The following is an 18,891-nucleotide window of genomic DNA, read 5'->3' on the forward strand; positions in this document are numbered from 1 at the left end:
TCATTCTGAGGGTGGTGCAAGTCTGGAGCCTGCTGCCTGAAAAAGTGATAGAGGCAGAACATTTCCGAACATTTACAAAGTACTTGGATATGCACTGAAGTGCCATCCCTTGAAATGTTTTGGACCAAGAGCTGCAAAGTGGACTTGGGCTGGAGAGCTCCTTCTGCACTCTAAGTTTCCATGCTTTCTATAATAAAGGTGCCTTGCAACCACTGAGTTCAAATAAGCGGTTTGACTTTTGAAGTTCCAGAGATGTGGATGTCATAATAAGCTTTTTTTTTAAAAAAAGGACCCTGTTCTGTATTTCCCAGAAAGATTTTGTGGGTGAATAGTTAAAATGCTGTTCATGTAAAGTGATACTTTCAGGATGCACTGCAGCTCCAATGTATAAAATAGCTGGCTTTTAACATTTTCAGACAGCAGCAATCAGTTCATTTAATTGCTGTCTCATATCTGTACTTTAAGGCACTGTCAATCAAGTAGCATTTCAATCAGAAGTAGTATTCACTGATTGACAGCTTACAGCTGGCCTGAACAATATCACAGCTCTTCCACCCCGGCTCACATTGTCATGGGAACAAAGCTTCTGCTGTTATTAAAAGTTAATATAAACAATTAATGTGGGAACACTTATTTTGAATTGCATTTAAATGAAAAAAGAAATAACTTTTTTGCTTATTAACTTGTTGTTTTTTGCAAACAAATAATTGTCCTGGCTATGTAGAAGGGGTAACAGTGAAGCCCTGTGGGCTTACCGTTATATATGTCCAAATTGACAGAAATGTTTGTCACCAGCAATGAATTAAACACTTATAACTGAAAGTTCCAGGTTCAGACCTTTTGCTGTTCAGTAACAATCCACCAGCTGATTGCTTAACAAAAAACACAATTGTTTTTTTCTGCTCACATGTCTCCTACATACCCTGTAGCCGTATAGTGAGTGAACATCAAAATGGCTTTCTGGTAATAGCAAGTTTCAGAGCAGAAAGCTGCAGTAAGTCAATTTCCAAGTGTGAACTGCTAGTTCTGTTCAATTACTACTGGCTGTTTTAAGATCTGTCCCAATTCAACCAATAAAAAACTAATTCTATCTGAAATATCAACTGGACTCTGATATCAGATAACAAAGTGAAAAGGGCATCATTTCAAAATTAACAGCTACTGAATAAGGCTATTTTGCTTTGCTTAAAAGATTCCCTGTAAGATTCAGAAAGTTGCTTTCCAAAATACATTAACCATGTTAAATGCAAGGATGTACTGATTGCAATGACCACAGATCATAATCTTGGCTCACCAAAGGACAAATCAAACTTTAAATAAAAATGATGACATACAGCCAAAGTTGAGTGCAGGCATAAATTCAGTGGCTGCCTGGAGAGAGTCAGTCTGGAATGTCACACTTGACCAAGTGTCAAAGAAGGGAGAGGAGAAAGTGAGGTCTGCAGACGCTGGAGATCAAAGCTGAAACTTTATTGCTGGAACAGCACAGCAGGTCAGGCAGCATCTAGGGAACAGAAGATTCGACGTTTCGGGCACATGCCCTTCTTCAGGAATGAGCAGAGAGTGTTCAGCAGGAGAAGATAAAAGGTAGGGAGGAGGGACTTGGAGGAGGGGCGTTGGAAATGTGATAGGTGGAAAGAGGTCAAGGTGAGGGTGATAGGTCGGAGTAGGGTGGAGGCGGAGAGGTCAAGAAGAAGACTGCAGGTCAGGAAGGCGGTGCCGGGCTGGAGGGATTCGGCTGAGACAAGGTGGGGGGAGGGGGGATGAAGAAACTGGTGAAGTCCAAGTTCATCCCCTGTGGTTGGAGGGAACTTGATTCACAAACTGAACTTACAATTGCCTGGGAGTATTTCAGACTGCTTATAAAAGCAGTCTGGGTGGGACACAAATTTTCATCCTCACCTTTTAAGAATACATAAGGAGAGGGGTTAAAAGCGAACTTCCTCCCTTCTCTGTATGGGTTATCGACCAATATGTTGTGCAGGCCACTGCTTTGAAAATATCCATTTAAACATCTATGCACTGCAGGAAAAGAAAAGATCAAAGTATTTTATCTAAGTGCTGTCAGTTAAACTATTGCTAAAAGGAATCAGGACAAAAGTGTTTCAATCAAGCTAGAAAGCCAAATTTCAGTCAACTACCAACATCAACATTACCAGAAACATGCACCACAAATGGCTGCAACGTTCAACTATCTGCTGTTCATGAACAATTCTGACTCTGCTCCCTATTCCTCAAAAAAATCTTTTTAGACTCACTTCTTATTTCTAATCTACATGCTTGTGTGCTAAATTACTGTTATTTCTTGTCGTTAGTAATTTATAAACTCACTTTTTATTAATTCAAGAAAGCCTGGTTATTTTGGCTCTTTTCAAAACATAAGTTCATTTGGGTCTGGAGAAAGGCATCTACAAGAGAAGAATTTATTTTCAAAATACCTTGTTGTGACCAATGAAGAGTTTGGGTTAGTAACCAAGAGGAGCCAGTTCACCCCTCATAAACTAAGGGAGATGGTTGCAAGTAGCCCATCTGAAACCATAACAAAATTGGGGAACCACGCCCAGTGCATGTTCATAACATGGCTTTGGAGGATTCACATCAGATTCACCAAATCTCTACCGGGGCTTAAAGGCTTAAATTATAAATAGGTTGAAGAAGCAAGGCTTGTATTCCCTCATGCCGCAAATTGAAGGATGATTTCATTAATAAGTATTTAAAAAGAAAGTAATTCAACACGGTGGAAAAAAGGGTTTCTACTATTGGGGAAAAAAGATCAGATATAATCTTAAAAATTGGACAAGCCTATGTCTTCTCCACAAGTTTATGATGGTTGAATTTGTAGAAGATATACATATTCAGATTGTTGTATTTTTGAGTAGGTAAGGGTACTGAGGAATATTGATCAGATGAATAAATTGGGGAGAAGTACAGATCAACCATTGTCCAATGGAATGATGGGACAGACTCAAGGAGCTGAGTGATCTACTCCAGGCTCTACGTGAACTATGTATAAATGCATTCATGAACAGTTAACTCAATTTCTATTTTTAAATACACAAAATGACAGTAGATCTTTCAATCACTCTGTAAAAATTAGACACCTATTATTTGCAGTTAATAAAAAAAACTTAAAAATATACGAACATATAAAATATAGTCATGCAAAGAATACTTTAAAGGGTAATTAAAGGTGCACAGAGAGAATAAAATAAGTTACAACTATGTCAGGTATTTTGCAGTAATAGGGCAGCATAATGTTTTCTCAGTTGAACAATTATAAGAAGGTAGAGATGAAAATACAAACCATTGAAACAGCAATTAGTTTGTAACTGATAAGGAATAAAAGATCATAAATATTCTGAATAAGAATTTCTATCAAACAATGACAAACAGCATGCATTTTCAGGGGTAGCCAAGACTAAACAAAAGACTTTAATCTCAATTTCGAGAGTTCAGAACTAAAACATTTTGAAAGGTACATGATATTTATCCTAGAGTGCAAAGAGTCACAAAGGAGGCTTATAAGGCACCAATAATCATTATGAGGCTATTGGGGATGTATCAGTAGGGAGTTTACAAGATAATATGATGTTCACATCTGAAAAAGACAAAGTCAACCTATTAATCTTACTTCCATACTTTGCAAAATAATTAAGTCAATTCTCAGGAGTAAGTTTGCGAATCATTTGTAAAAATATTGACTTGGTAAACTGTAGTCAACAAGGAATATAATGAGTAAGATCCTCAGTGAGTAGCCCTTGAATGTTTTGAGGAAATAACAATCCAAGTGGAAAAGCCAATGAAATGTTGCTGTTAAATTTCCCATATCATTTGTAAAATTGCTTGTAAGTTTTACAGAATGTTTTTTATTCTTTAAATTGGCTGTCGTAAAACATGAAATATCAAGCATTGATTATTTGCTGAAGGAGTCAATAGTTTAGTGCTGGAAAAGCATAGCAGGTCATGCAGCATCCGATAAGCAGGAGAATCGACATTTCAGGCAAAAGCCCTTCATCAGGAATGAGGCTGTGAGTCGAGAGGGGTGGAGAGATAAATGGGAGGGGTGTGGGTTGGGGCTGGGGGGAAGGTAGCTAAGATTGCGATAGATAGATGGAGGTGGGAGATAGATGGAGGTGGGGATAAGGATGATAGGTCAGACAAGAGGGTGGAGCAGATATGTGGGAAGGAAGATGGACAGGTAGGACAGGTCATGAGGGCGGTGCCGAGTTGGAAGGCTGGAACTGGGATAAGGTGGGGGTTGGGGAAATGAGAAAACTGGTGAAATCCACATTGATACTGTGTGGTTGGTGGGTCCTAAGGCGAAAGATGAAGTGTTCCTCCAGGTGTCAGGTGTAAAGATGTGGCAATGGAGGAGGCCCAGGACCTGCATGTACTTGGGAGGGGGAGTTGAAGTGTTCGGCCGCAGGGCGGTAGGGTGGGTTGGTGTGGGTATCCTGGAGATGTTATCGAAGTAGTCTGCAAGTAGGTGTTCTGTCTCCCCAATGTGGAGGAGACCGCATTGGGAGCAATGGATACAGTAAGTGACGTGTGGGTGTGCAGGTAAAACTTTGATGGATGTGGAAGGCTCCTTTGGAGCCTTGGATGGTGGTCTGGTGGGGAGGTGTGGGCACAGGTTTTGCGATTCCTGCAGTAGCAAGAGAAGGTGTCAGGAGGGAAGGGTTGGTTGGTGGGGGGTGTAGACCTGACGAGAGAGTCGTAGATGGAATGGTCTTTACAGAAAGCGCTTAGGGGTGGGGAAGAAAATATATCTCTGGTAGTGGGGTCCGTTTGTAGGTTGCAGAAATGACGGAGGATGATGCGATGTATCTGGAGGTTGGTGGGGTGAAAGGTGAGAACCAGGGTGGTTCTGTCCTTGTTGTGGTTGGAGGGGTGGGGTTTGAGGGCGGAGGTGCGAGAAGTGGATGAGATGCGCTGGAGGGCAACTTCAACCATGTGGGAGGGGAAACTGCAGTCTTTAAACACATCTGGTGTGTTCTGTGGTGGAACTGGTCCTCCTGGGAGCAGATGTGGCGGAGGCAGAGGAATTGGGAATAAGGGATAGTGTTTTTACAGGAGCCAGGTTGGGAGGAGGTGTAGTCCAGATAGCTGTGTGAGTTGGTGGGTTTGCAGAAGATGTCGATGTTGAGTCAGTCACTGTTGATGGAGATGGAGAGGCCCAGGAAGGGGAGGGAGGTGACTGAGGTGGTCCAGTTTGTGAGACAAGATTTCCCACACATGAGGCCATGTTGACTATCCCTAATCAATCATTGCCTTTCCAAAGGACACGTAAATCCTATCACTCAGAATTCCCTTCAACAACTTTCCCACTGTTGATGTTAGACTCAACGGTTTCTAGTTTCAAGCTTTGTCCTTTCTCAAATAAAGGTACGCTAGCCACCCTCCAAGTCTTCCAGCACTTCACCCGTGGCTGCTGTTAATAGAAATGTCTCTGCTAGGGGCTCTAGAATGTTCTGGGACACACTTGATTAGGTTCGAGAGATTTATCTACCTTTATACTTTTTAAGACCTCCAGCACCCTGAGTTCTATAATGTGGACTGTTTTCAAAAAGAGTGAATTCCTTAGCTTTCTCCACAGTTAAAACTATTTGTTTAGCATCTCTCCCATCTCCTATGGTTCCACACATAGATAAGTTCATTGATCTTTAAGGAGCAATATTCCCTCCCTACTTGCTCTTTTGCTCTTAAAGTACTTGTAGAATGTCTTTGGACTATCCTTAACCGTATCTGCCAAGGCTATCTTCTCATATCTCCCTTTTTCCCTCCTTATTTCCCTCTTAAGAATGCCCCTACACCCTAATATTGAACAGAGAGACCTAGGGAGTTCAGGCATATAGTTCTTTGAAAGTTGGATCACAGGTAGACAGGGTTGTTTGTCATGTTTGCCTTCATTGCTCAGGCCATTGAGTTATGGGAGTTGAGATATCATGTTGCGATTGCATAGGATGTTGGTGATAAGATTAGAGTGGTGCTGAAAATGCACAGCAGGTTAGACAGCATCCAAGGAACACGAAAATCAATCTTTTGGGCAAGAGCCCTTCATCAGGAATCATGTTTTCCTGTTCCTCAGAAGCTGCCTGACCTGCTATGCACTTCCAGCACCACTCTAATCTTGACTCTAAGTTCCAGCATCTGCAGTCCTCACTTTCGCCAGGATGTTGGTGAGGCCACTTTTGGACAGTTCTGGTCACCCTGCTTTATGAAGGATATTATTAAATTGGAGAGGGTGCAGAAAAGATTTACAAGGATGTTACTGGGATTGGAGAGTTTGAGTTATAAGGATAGGCTGGGATGCTCTTCACTGCAGTGTAGGAGGTTGCGGAGGTGACCTTATCAAGATTTATGAAATCATGAGGGTCACTGATAAGGTGAATAGCTATGATCTTTTCTCTAAGGCAGAGAAATTCAAAACTAGAGGGCATAATTTTAAGGTGAGAGGAGAAAGATTTAAATAGGAGTTGGGTGGAAAATAAAACAAAGTAGAGCTTGATAAATTTCTAATTCCCAATGATTATCTGTACAGTATGTATATAAGGCAGTAAAATATTCAACCAGCTGTCATCATCATAAATGGTGGAGCAGACTCAATGAGCTGAATGGTCTGCTCTTGTTCCTACGCTCTTATGAACAATAAATAAATGGTCTTGCAAGTGAAGTACGTCTGAGATAGTCACATTGTCCAAGAGAGCAGCCACACAGGACTGTGGAGTATTGTGTACAGTTCTGGTCACCACATTATAAGAAGGATGTGGAAGCTTTGGAAAGGGTGCAGAGGAGATTTACTAGGATGTTGCCTGGTATGAAAGGAATGTCTTATGTGGAAAGACTGAGGACCTTGAGGCTATTCTCTTTAGAGAGAAGGAGGTTGAGAGGTGACTTAATAGAGACATACAAGATAATCAGAGGGTTAGATAGGGTGGAAAGGGAGAGCCTTTTTCCAAGTATGGGGACGGCAAACATGAGGGGACACAACTTTAAAGTGAGGGAAGATAGGTATAAGACAGATGTCAGAGGTAGTTTCTTTACTCAGAGAGCAGTAAGGGTATGGAATGCTTTGCCTGCAACGGTAGTAGACTCGCCAAGTTTAAGTGCATTTAAGTCATCATTGGACAGGCAAATGGACGTACATGGAGTAGTGTAGGTAGGATGGGCTTCAGATTAGTGTGACAGGGTGGAGCAACACAAGGGCTGAAGGGCCTGTACTGCACTGTAATGTTCTATGTTCTCAAACAGTGTATGCCCAGGCTCAGGCAGAATGGTCCCTGTGAAAAAAAATAGTACAAGAGCAGTTCAGCTTCATTTCTGAAAAAAGATTCTCTTGACAGTGGAGAGAGATGTACAAACAAGTAAATGTTCCAGACAGAGATTGTACCAAAGTTTTTAAAACTGTCCAACATGATGCTCTATGGTGAAAACAACAAAAGACTTCAGTATGTCCAAGTATCTTGTGTGGCTTATACAACAGCTTCAGGAGTCATTAGAGGTAAGGATGGACATTCTAGTTTGTGAAGGGAGTCAGGCAAGGAATGTCTTCGGTCTGTCATTCATACTGTTTAACGCTGTGGGAGGACATGTAATGAGGATGGTGCTGTTTTATTGATTGTCATGGTAACTGCAGCTACAAGAATCAAGCCATATAGGCTCCCCCTTGTTAGTGCAACACCATGTCAGAGCCCTGACTAAACAAGTGCTACTCTGTCCTCAGTTGTCAGCATATCATTATGGCTCCCATGACTGTAATGTTACCAAACCCCTGGTCTTGACCGCAAGCCCATGGACTGATCGCGGACGATGCCCTTGACTGATTGTGCCAGTACCCTCTGACTGACAACAATCTTCTTTGACTTGCATGAGGACTATTCCCCTTAGATGTTGTGGGATCATGTACAAATAACGACCAAAATTGGTGAGTGGTGAAAATAGCCTCTTTATTCAGCAACTGCAGTAGTACAGGTTTGAGGCAATGATAGAATCCTGATATGCAGTTCTTACAGTAGCTTCCTTATCCACAATTCTTACATATATTAAGATTCTATCACTATGGTGTTACATTGTTTTATGTATTGTACACAAAGGTTTGGGTGACTTCTGTCCTGGGGAAACTGGAGATGGCTTAAACATTTGTTAAATGGTGGCTGTTACTTCTGATAGGATTAAGGGTGTCTGTACGGTCTGCTTGCAAAATTAAGAGGTTTTAGTCGCAGACCGATAGAGTCATACAGCACGGAAACAGACCCTTCGGTCCAACTCGTCCATGCCAAACTTATCCCACCTGCCTGCGTTTGGCCCTTTTGTCTTTTACGTTCGTAAATGTTAGTAAAAGTACGAGACCGATGTACTCTAAATAAATTAGAAATTACACATGTACTTAATAAAAGAATAAGGGATATTAAACGGATTACTGCAGCTGGGTCATGAGATTAGTTTACTATTTGCCAGTGTGAGTTTCATTTATTCATGCAATTTCACTGAAGTGCTGTTTTGACAGTAAGGGGGACAGCGGCCCTGTCTAATGTCATGATTTGGAGATACCGGTGTTGGACTGGGGTGTACAAAGTTAAAAATCACCTGGTGATTCAACCGGTCTAATGTATTTACTAGTTGGGGAAACTGTTTAATATTCTGTAACCTATTCAAGTCCTGAGAGACCGTTGGTAAGGGCTGATTAATACAATTATCTTTCCATAGTTTCGGGTTGGTTTTGGAGACGTGGTATCGGGAGGATATTGTTTTGAATATATTACTATATTGACACTTGTTTAGAGGTAACTTTTGATGTAGAAATAGGCCTAAATACTGCTTGTAGCAAGGGCTGATAAGGATTGAAGGTGTGAAAAAGCAGTAATGATTTGGAAGGGGTGTTTTAATTTAGTTTATCTTGTAATAGTAAAATACGCTACAAAAACACTGTTTTATGAAAGAATGAGATCGCATTATAGTAAACAATGGGTTAGTAAAGGGGAATGTATCACTGAGGATGGGCATTGATTAATATAGTGAGCTGGTGAGTGAGTTAGTAAAGATACCAACAACACAATACCTTACAAACGTACAGAGATTGCCATTTGTTTGAAGTGCATTCGGTGAGTTTGTCACGTAAACTACTGGCGTATTGATTTAGCACATTGCTGTAAATCAATACGTCTGCCCCCTTGACTGATCACTGCTGGAAAACATGACAAGCCACTTGGCTTTGGGTCTATGTTAAAAGGCAAGACAATACAGAAATAGTGTGAGTCTAGAAGTTCTGAAAGATGCAGCAAAACACAAAAAAGGCAAGCAAGTCCCTGATGCAATGAGAGTCCAAGTATGGACAAAGCCAGTGAGTTCAAAGACAGCAAGCTAACAGCTTTGAGGTGCATACTGCTCCAACCCATGAGTTGGGTGCCTGTTCCTATGCCCAAAGCAGTCCTGCAGGGAAAATGTAAGGTGCTGAGACATTCCAAAGGCAGCACTGAAGTGAATAACTATTATAAGTGAATCAGAGATGTGCCAGGCTGATGTGATGAGGCTGGTGCATGCTTGATGCCACTCTAGGTAGATGGGGATGTGGGCTGCCGGTGGTCACTACCTGTAGAACCTGTCCTAAGTTGTTGTGGACAGTTGGCTGAGATGGAGCCCTGCAACAGGAAGGTAATCCAGTTTGATGTTCGTGTCAGACATTGGCATCATTTAGTTTCTCTTTGTTGAGTGAGAGAAAGTGAATTGTATATAAATGAGATGAGAATAAGTAATAATGAGATGTAAAGGCATGTGGATGGTCACCAATTCATGCCTCGCTGTTCAAACCTTGGGTAGCAATGCCTGATAATATCGCACGTGACGAACAACTGTACACATGTGCTCGTTTGGAAATGTGCACACACATGGTTCCAGCCCTTTCATGGTAATGCATCATACTGTTATGAACTCAAAAGAGAGTGTGATCACTTTAAGACAGAAAGTATTTTCTGAATTTAAAAGTATAGCCACCGCTGCCTGTACACAACAGCAAAGAGATGGGCTGTTCCAAAATAGATACATGTGACAATTGGCTGTTAAATGGATATCTGAGTTTTGGTTGCTGTTTTGACAACAATTCAAATTTAACCAATTAATAAATAAAGCTCAGGATACTAAAATCCAGTTGAGTTGGAATTTATTGCTCTGACATCAGACCAATGAGAGGGTATGGTGTAGAGGGTATAAAACAAGGACATTTTGAAAACTGGTCAGAGCAACTGCCCATTGAACTGGAGAGCAACTGCCATCCAAAGGAATAAAGATCTTGCTCTCAAAGAAATCCCAGAAGGCATTATCTATCAAAAGGTACCTTTTCCTGTAAAAACAGTAAAAAATAAGAAGACAACCTGGGGAGAAGACAGCAGAATCGGAAGGACACAAGGAAGTAAAAGTTTTTTTTTAGTAGTCTCATTAGGAATTTAGAATAATGGGAATTGAGATTAGGTCCGTTGAATGTTCCTCCGACAGAATGTGGGAGATAAGGGTCACCAGTAGTGTCTCTGCTGACTGCATCTGCGGGAAGTGCGCCCAACTCCATTTCCTTGAAAACCACATGAGGGAACTGGAATTGGAGCTGGATGAACTTCGGATCATTCAGGAGGCAGAAGGGGCTATTGAGAAGAGTTACAGGGCAGTCACACCTCAGGTAAAAGAAGAAGGCAGATGGGTTACCGTCAGGGGACGGAAATGGAACTGGAGGCAGTGCAGGGATGTCCTGTGGCCATTCACTCAACAACAAGTATAATGTTTTGAATACTGTTGGGGGGGGGATGACTTACCAGGGGTAATCAATGGGGCACAGTCTCTGGTGCAGAGTCTGTCCCTGTTGCTCAGAAGGGAAGGGGAAAGAGGAACAGAGCTTTAGTCATTGGGGACTCCATTGTTAGGGGAACAGAAACGAGGTTCTGTGGGAACAAGAGAGACTCACGGTTGGTGTGTTGCCTCCCAGGTGCCAGGGTCTGTGATGTCTCTGATTCTGTTTTTGGGATCTTTAAGGGGGAGGGAAAGGAGCCCCAAGTAGTAGTCCACATAGGCACCAATGACATAGTTAGGAAGAGAGACGGGGATTTAAAACAGAAATTCTGGGAGCTAGGGTAGAAGCTTAGAGCTAGAACAAACAGAGTTGTTATCTCTGGTTTGTTGTCCGTGCCACGTGCTAGCAAAGCGAGGAATAGGGAGACAGTGGAGTTGAACATGTGGCTGCAGGGATGGTGAGGAGGGAGGGTTTTGGATTCCTGGATAATTGGGGCTCATTTTGGGGTAGGTGGGACCTCTACAAACAGGATCGTCTATACCTGAACCAGAGGTGTTCCAATATCCTGGGGGGAGGGATTTGCTAATGCTTTTCAGGTGGGTTTAAACTAATTTAGCAGAGGGATGGGAACCAAAATTATAGTTCAAGCATACAGGAGGATGAGAGTAGTGAAGTCAGAACTAAGATTTCAAGAGTGCAAGAAGGTACCTGCAGGCAAGAAGTTGGTTTGAAGTGTGTCTACTTCAATGCCAGGGACATCCGGAATAAGGTGGGTGAACTTGCAGCATGGGTTGGTACCTGGGACTTCGATGTTGTGGCCATTTCAGAGACATGGGTAGGACAGGGACAGGAATGGTTATTGCAGGTTTCAGTATTTAAATGCTTCAGTAAGAACAGAGAAAATAGTAAAATAGGTGGGAGTGGTGTGGCACTATTAGTCAAAGACAGTTTTACTGTTGCAGCAAAGACATTTGAGGACTCCTTCACTGAGGTAGTTTTGGCTGAGATTAGAAACAGGAAAGGAGAGGTTACCCTGTTGGGAGTTTTCTGTAGGCCTCCAAATAGCTCCAGAGATGTAGAGGAAAGGATAGCAAAGATGATCCTCGATAGGAGTGAGAGTGACAGGGTAGTTGTTATGGGAGCATTTTAACTTTCAAATATTGACAGGGGATACCACAGGTCAAGTACTTTAGATGGGTCAGTTTTTGTCCAATGTGTGTAGGAGGGTTTCCTGACACAGTATGTAGACAGGCCAACAAGGGGGCGAGGCCACACTAGATTTGGTACTGGGTAATGTACCCGGCCAGGTGTTAGATTTGGAAGTAGGTGATAGTGACCACAATTTGGTTATGTTTACTTTAGTGATGGAAAGGGATAGATATATACCGCAGGATAAGAGTTATTGCTGGGGGAAAGGCGATTATGATGTGACTACGCAAGATTTAGGATGCATGGGATGGGGTCAGAAACTGCAGGGATAGACACAATTGAAATGTGGAGCTTATGCAAGGACCAGCTACTGTCAGGCAGGGAAGAAGTTGTGCAGCGTGGGAGCCGTGGTTTTCTAAGAAAGCTGGATCACTCTTCAAGAGGAAGAAGGCAGCTTACATTAGGATGAGATATCATGGCTCAGTTAGGGCACTTGAGAGTTACAAGTTAGCCAGGAAAGACCTAAAGAGAGAGCTAAGAGGAGCCCGGAGAGGATATGAGAAATCATTGGCGGATAGGATCAAGGAAAACCCAAGACTTTCTATAGCTTTATCAGAAATAAAAGAATGACTAGAGTAAGATTATGGCCAACCAAGCATATTAGTGGGAAGTTGTGCGTGAAGTCAGAGGAGATAGGGAAAGTTCTAAATGAATACTTTTCATCAGTATTCATACTAGAAAACAACATTGTGGTCGAAGAGAATACTGAGATACAGGCTACTAGACTAGACGGGATTGAGGTGCATAAGGAGGAGGTTATAGCAATTCTGGAAAGGTAAAAATAGATAAGTCCCCTGGCCGGATGGGATTAATCCTAGGATTCTCTGGGAAGCCAGGGAGGAGATTGCTGAGTTGTTGGCTTTGATCTTTATGTTGTCGTTGTCTACAGGAGTAGTGCCAGCAGACTGAAGGATAACAAAGTCAAGATTAAAGTGGTGCTGGAAAAGCACAGCAGGTCAGGCAGCATCCAAGGAGCAGGAAAAGCGATGTTTCAGGCAGGAGCCCTTCATCAGGAAGGAGGCCTAATTCCTGATGAAGGGCTCCTGCCCGAATCATCGATTCTCCTGCTCCTTGGATGCTGCCTGACAGCTGTGCTTTTCCAGCACCACTCTAATCTTAACTCTGATCTCCAGCATTTGCAGTCCTCACTTTCACCTGGAGAATAACAAATGTTGTTCCCTTGTTCAAGAAGGTGAGTAGAAACAACCCTGGAAATTATAGACCTGTGAGCCTTACTTCGGTTATGAGTAAAGTGTTGGAAAGGGCTATAAGAGATAGGATTTATATTCCTCTCCAGATGATTAAGTTGATTAAAGATATTCAACACGATTTTGTGAAGGGTAGGTCATGCCTCAGAAACCTTATTGAGTTCTTTGAGAAGGTGACCAAACAGGTGACCAAGTGGTTGGTGTGGTGTATATGGATTTCAGTAAGGCGTTTGATCAGGTTCCCCACAGTAGGCTATTGCACAAAATACGGAGGCATGGGATTGAGGGTGATCTATCGGTTTGGATCAGAGCTGAAAGAAGGCAGAGGGTAGTGGTTGATGGGAAATATTCATCCTGGAGTTCAGTTACTAATGGGGTACCACAAGGATCTGTTTTGGGGCCAGTGTTGTTTGTCATTTATATAAATGACCTTGATGAGGGCATAGAAGGATGGGTTGGTAAATTTGTGGATGACACTGAAGTCGGTAGAGTTGTGGATAGTGACGAAGGATGTTGTAGGTTACAGAGAGACATAGATAAGCTGCAGAGCTGGGCTGAGAGGTGGAAAATTGAGCTTAATGCGGAAATGTGTGAGGTGATTCACTTTGGAAGGAGTAACAGGAATGCAGATTACTGGGCCAATGGTAAGATTCTTGGTAGTGTAGATGATCAGAGAGAACTCTGTGTCCAGGTACATAGATTAATAGGGTTGATAGGGTTGTTAAGAAGGCATACAGTGTGTTAGCTTTTATTGGTAGAGGGATTGAGTTTCGGAACCATGAGGTCATACTGCAGCTGTACAAACCTCTGGTGCGGCCACATTTGGAGTATTGCGTACAGTTCTGGTCACCGCATTATGGGAAGGATGTGGATGCTTCGAAAGGGTTCAGAGGCAATTTACTAGGATGTTACCTGGTATGGAAGGAAGGTCTTATGAGGAAAGGCTGAGGGACTTGAGGCTGTTTTCATTAGAGAGAAGAGAGTTGAGAAGCGACTTAATTGAGATATATAAAGATAATCAGAGGGTGAGATAGGTTGGACAGTGAGATCCTTTTTCCTCAGGTGGCAATGGCTAGCACGAGGGGACATAGTTTTAAATTGAGGGGTGATAGAAATAGGACAGATGTCAGAGGTAGTTTCCTTACTCAGTGAGTAGTAGGAGCGTGGAACGCACTGCCTGCAATAGTACTCGCCAACTTTCAGGGCTTTTAAATGGTCACTGGATAGGCATATGGATGAGAATGGAATAGTAAGGTTAGATGGGCTTCAGATTGGTTCCACGGGTCAGTGCAACATCTTAGGGCCAAAGGGCCTGTATGAGCTGTAATGGTCTATGTTCTATGCAGATTTGAAAGGCCAGAAGGAAGACAGCATAGGAGACTGTGTGGACTTGAGATTACATTAATGTAATGTTTAATAATTGTGTTATTGAAACAACATTTTTAGAGAGTTGGGGTTAGATAAAGGGGGCTTGGATTTGTTAATAATTTTTGTTTAGTGTTCATTGTTAGAGTTATGAAAATAAATTATCATCTTCCTTTAAATAGTGGAAATTAGGAGTTTGCTTTCACTCACACATGTTTAGTAGATTACGAGGCGAGGCGGGTTTTTCTGGGTGACTGGTTTTAATTAGCAGAGGGGTTCAACATCCATGTCATAATAATACACAAGTCTGCACTGTGCACATGCATGGAACAGGTGTCACAAGGAAAGGAGTGCTCAGCAGTTGAAAAGACTTCCAGGATCCAGAGAGAGGTATTTATCTGGAGGGTGAGGGGGCATCAAATATGGTGCAGGGGTGAGCAAACAGATAGGGGATCAAGTTGGGGTTGAATCCGACAGGGCTAGGTGGAGGGGGTAGTCAGAATCAACCGGGGAAGGAAGAGAGACTGGATAGAGCTGAAGGAATGGAGGGAGATATAACAGGCAGAGCTAGAGGGACGATAGAAATATTGGCTAGGGTTGAGGGAAAGACATATGTCACTCACCTCCTTCATTCCCTCCTCTCCCAGCCTGATCCCATAGTACCCCTCTCAACACTTCTACCAGATGCAACTGCATCCATTAATGCACCTACACATATTCCCAATGAATCGTGGTGTCAGCACAATGGCATCAGCAAACACAGCTGGTGGAAAATTGGATTTTCTTCCCCTTGACATCAAAAGCTTCACTTTTCTGATTAAGCCATAGTTTCCCAACTGACTCATCATTGTCTACTTTGTTCAGGGGCTTGGAAAATTCAGCCCAGTGGGCATTTTTGACTGAATGTAAATAAGCTAAAGATTATGTAAGGATTGTATGATAGATTGTACATATTTGACATCAGTTGTCAACTTGTAAGGATGAAAGGATACATGAGTGGACAAATAGCAGCAGTTGCTTTGAGCGGCAAGGAAGATAGTAAAGAAATATGAATTAATTACAGCAAGAATCTGAAAGTCACTCTCTCTTTGTTTTTCCCTACCTCCATGGCAGTATTCGGTGAACTAGTAACTTGGAAAAACAGCCATTCACTAAAAATTCAAGGATATCCACAAACTTTGCCATTGCTGAAGAACTGAAATGACTAAAAATTAATAAGGAGGAAAAACTTAGAGTTTGATAGAAAGCTCACTGGAAATTGAAATTACTTTGATTTGTTTTTCTATGGATACTAAAACTCAGATAAAAATGAACAAATGGTCCAAATGGAAGTGAATCTAGGGAATGGAAAAGGGAAAATGAGGACATACCAAATTAATTGAACTGAATATTTTGCATTGGTATTCACTGCAGAGCAAACAAGTAATATCCCAGAAATAGCTGTAAATCAGGAAATGGAAGACAGCAAGGAAGTCAAGAAAATGACAATCTCCAGTGAAGTGATACTGAACAAATTGTAGGAGTTGCAAGCTGACAAATCCTCAGATCCTGATAGACTTTATCCTCAGGTCTTAATACAAGTGGCTAGAAAATAGTTGATGCATAGATTTTAATTTTCCAAAATTTCCTAGATTTGAAGATTCATTTATTTTGCGAAATAGCAACTGCAACGCCTTTACTCAAAAAAGGAGAGACAGTAAATTAGAAAATACAGGCAATTTAGTTAGATATTAAAAGTTTTTTCTAAAAATGATATGGCAGAGCACCTACAAGAGTGTAATACAGTCAGGCAGAGTCGACATGGTTTTGCAGAAAAATCAGGTTTAATTAAAATATTGGAATTCTTTGAGAAGGACTGTGTGCTGTGGATAAAAGGGAAACAAACGTTGCACTGTCCTTAGATTCCTAGGAGGCATTTGATAAGTTGTCACATTAAACATTGTGGAAAATTAAAGTCCATATTGCAGAGTGCAACATGTTGGCATGAATTGACTGGTTAACAACAAGCAGGGAGCTGACATAAATGAGTCATATTCAGGTTGATAAGGCGTAACAAATCGCGTGCTACAGGGATCATTAATGGGGCCTCAACTTTTACAATTTATATAAAAGACTTGGATGCAGGGACTGATAGTATGGTTGCTAAATTTAATCATGACACAAAGATAGGTAGGAAAGTGAGCCGTAAGGAACACACCAGAGGAATACTGATTGCTTCAGTGACAGGCAAAGAGCTGACAAATGAAGAACAATTTGGGAAAATGTGAAAGTCTAATTTGGCGAGAAGAATACAGAAAGAAACGTGTTAGCTAAATAAGAAGAGATTGCAAAGGGCTGAGATGGAGAGGGAACTGGGGACCCCAAAACTTGAGTGTTGGTACACAGGCACAGCAAACAATTAGGAAACCAGACAGAATATCACAATTTATTGCGATGAGAATTGAATGCAAACGTGGGGATTGGTGAGATCACATATGGGATACAGTGCACAGTACTGGTCACTTTATTTAAGGCAGGATGTAAATGTATCAGAAACAGTTAGGAGAAGGTTAACTAGACAAATGAAGAAGAGTCACTGTGTCCTGAAACATTTTCTCTGCTTTCTGTCCACAGACGCCGGCAGACCCTATGGCTTTCTCCAACTATTTCAGTTCTTGTTCCAGATCTTCAGCAAAAGGTTCTTTGTTTTATATTACTGTATTAAAAACTAGTATTGTCAGGTTTTCTTATGAGAGAAGTTTGAACAGGCTGATTCAGAAGAATAAGAGGCTGCCTAATTGAAACATACAAGATCCTGAAGGATCTTGATGGGTGGATGTGGAAACAGTGTTTCCACTTGCCGTAGATGTCACTATTTCAAAATAAAGCAGTCAAACAATTAGGACAGTGATAGGGAGAATGTTTATATTCCCTTCCTCATAGAGCATAAGAAGCACTATTTTGAATATTTTTAAGCTAGAGGTATATAGATTCTTAGTAAGCATCAGGGTGAAAGGTTATTGGGGTGGGGAAAACCGTGATTACCTCAGCTGTGTTCTTACTGAATAGCAGCATAGAGTCAAGGGGTCAAGTGGTCTATTCCAGTTCCTAATTCATATGTTCACAACTTCATATAGTCTTCCAAAAACATTACGTTTGAACGCGCGAGCTTGGTCGTCATTCATATTTTAAATTGCTGGTGAGAGTCTCAGGATCCATCTTCCAAATTTTTAATTTCAGCCTGTATTTGCATAGTACTTTATGCTTTGAACAATTATATTAAATTGATAATACTGATAAAAGTTGAGAATAGTATGCTGACAGCTACTGAATAGTGTGCAGGGTCGCTACTCAGTTTTGAGATGTGTAAAGTGTCTTGAGATGATGTATCTCACAACTGACTGGTATAAACATAAAACAAGGCTTCACTAGGTCATAATGTAAGCCTTTTAATATGTTTTGAGGCCTTATTACACAGTTAATTCAGATATTCTACAATGAAAATATTCATCACTTCAAAAAAACAACACTGCCCTCTCAGTAACTTTCTCACTTGATTTGTCTGGAGACTTGTAGTTCTATCCCAATCTGCTGATTTAATTAACAAGGTTCAATGTATTACAGAACTCACTGCTGTGAGCCAATAATAAATCCAGCACATATTGCTGCTGTTTGATCATGAGCTTTTCAAACAATTTAAAACTGTAACTACACTGTAGAATATAATAACAATGTTTTGATTTCTTTAATTTAAATGCATGGTGTTTGCAGATTTTAGTTTATATCTGACTTATTCTCCTTGGCTATTTTTAATTATTTTCCTCTCTTTATTATTCTTTTTATGGACAACAGACAGGTGCCTGATTATTATCACTTTAAATGTTAAAACAGCCCTATTACTTTCCTACCTTTTGTAAAATTGTTGTACTGTCACAACTAACAAAAACAGCCAGAAACTTGTTATGTAATCATCTACTTATAACCTACACCCCCACTGCATAGATATCACGACATCGTCTTGCTGTGTAAGGGTTTTAGGACCATGGAACAACTTTGCTATGATGTCACAGACCTGCTCCTCACTGGGCATAAATAGTACAGTGTGGGAGTTGTTAACTAGATTTGAAGAAAGAAGCACATCAAGATAATAGCCTTTCAAAAATGTAACAACAATATTACAGCCTAGATTGTGTCAGACTACCATGTGCAATGGCAGTTAATATTAATTTGCAATAAGCAGTTTTGTTAAGAAGTCTAAGTCTGAGGTTGTTCTTGACCTTGCCTTCTGTTCTACCAGTCTGTCTTGAAGCAAAATTCTTATATAAAACCACATGTCTCATTTAATGTGATTTCCCA

General features: G+C 41.3%; 1 protein-coding gene across 10 annotated transcripts in view; it reads right to left on the minus strand.

Annotated features, from left to right (window-relative positions):
* The window catches only part of naaladl2 (N-acetylated alpha-linked acidic dipeptidase like 2), a 1,006,049-nt gene that overhangs the window by 291,843 nt on the left and 695,315 nt on the right, over positions 1-18,891 (minus strand). For 8 of the 10 annotated variants that reach the window (XM_087993578.1, XM_087993583.1, XM_043702219.2 and 5 more), the window contains one exon: positions 1,903-2,022. The exons of the other annotated variants lie outside the window; for them this stretch is intronic. In XM_087993578.1, coding sequence (XP_087849704.1) covers positions 1,903-2,022 — 120 coding nt within the window. The remainder of the gene's footprint in view (positions 1-1,902; positions 2,023-18,891) is intronic. 10 annotated transcript variants of the gene reach the window in all.

The sequence above is a fragment of the Chiloscyllium plagiosum genome, unplaced genomic scaffold (assembly GCF_037043375.1).
Source record: "Chiloscyllium plagiosum isolate Xiang-an unplaced genomic scaffold, Cpla_swu_hap1 HiC_scaffold_13, whole genome shotgun sequence".
Classification (NCBI taxonomy): domain Eukaryota; kingdom Metazoa; phylum Chordata; class Chondrichthyes; order Orectolobiformes; family Hemiscylliidae; genus Chiloscyllium; species Chiloscyllium plagiosum.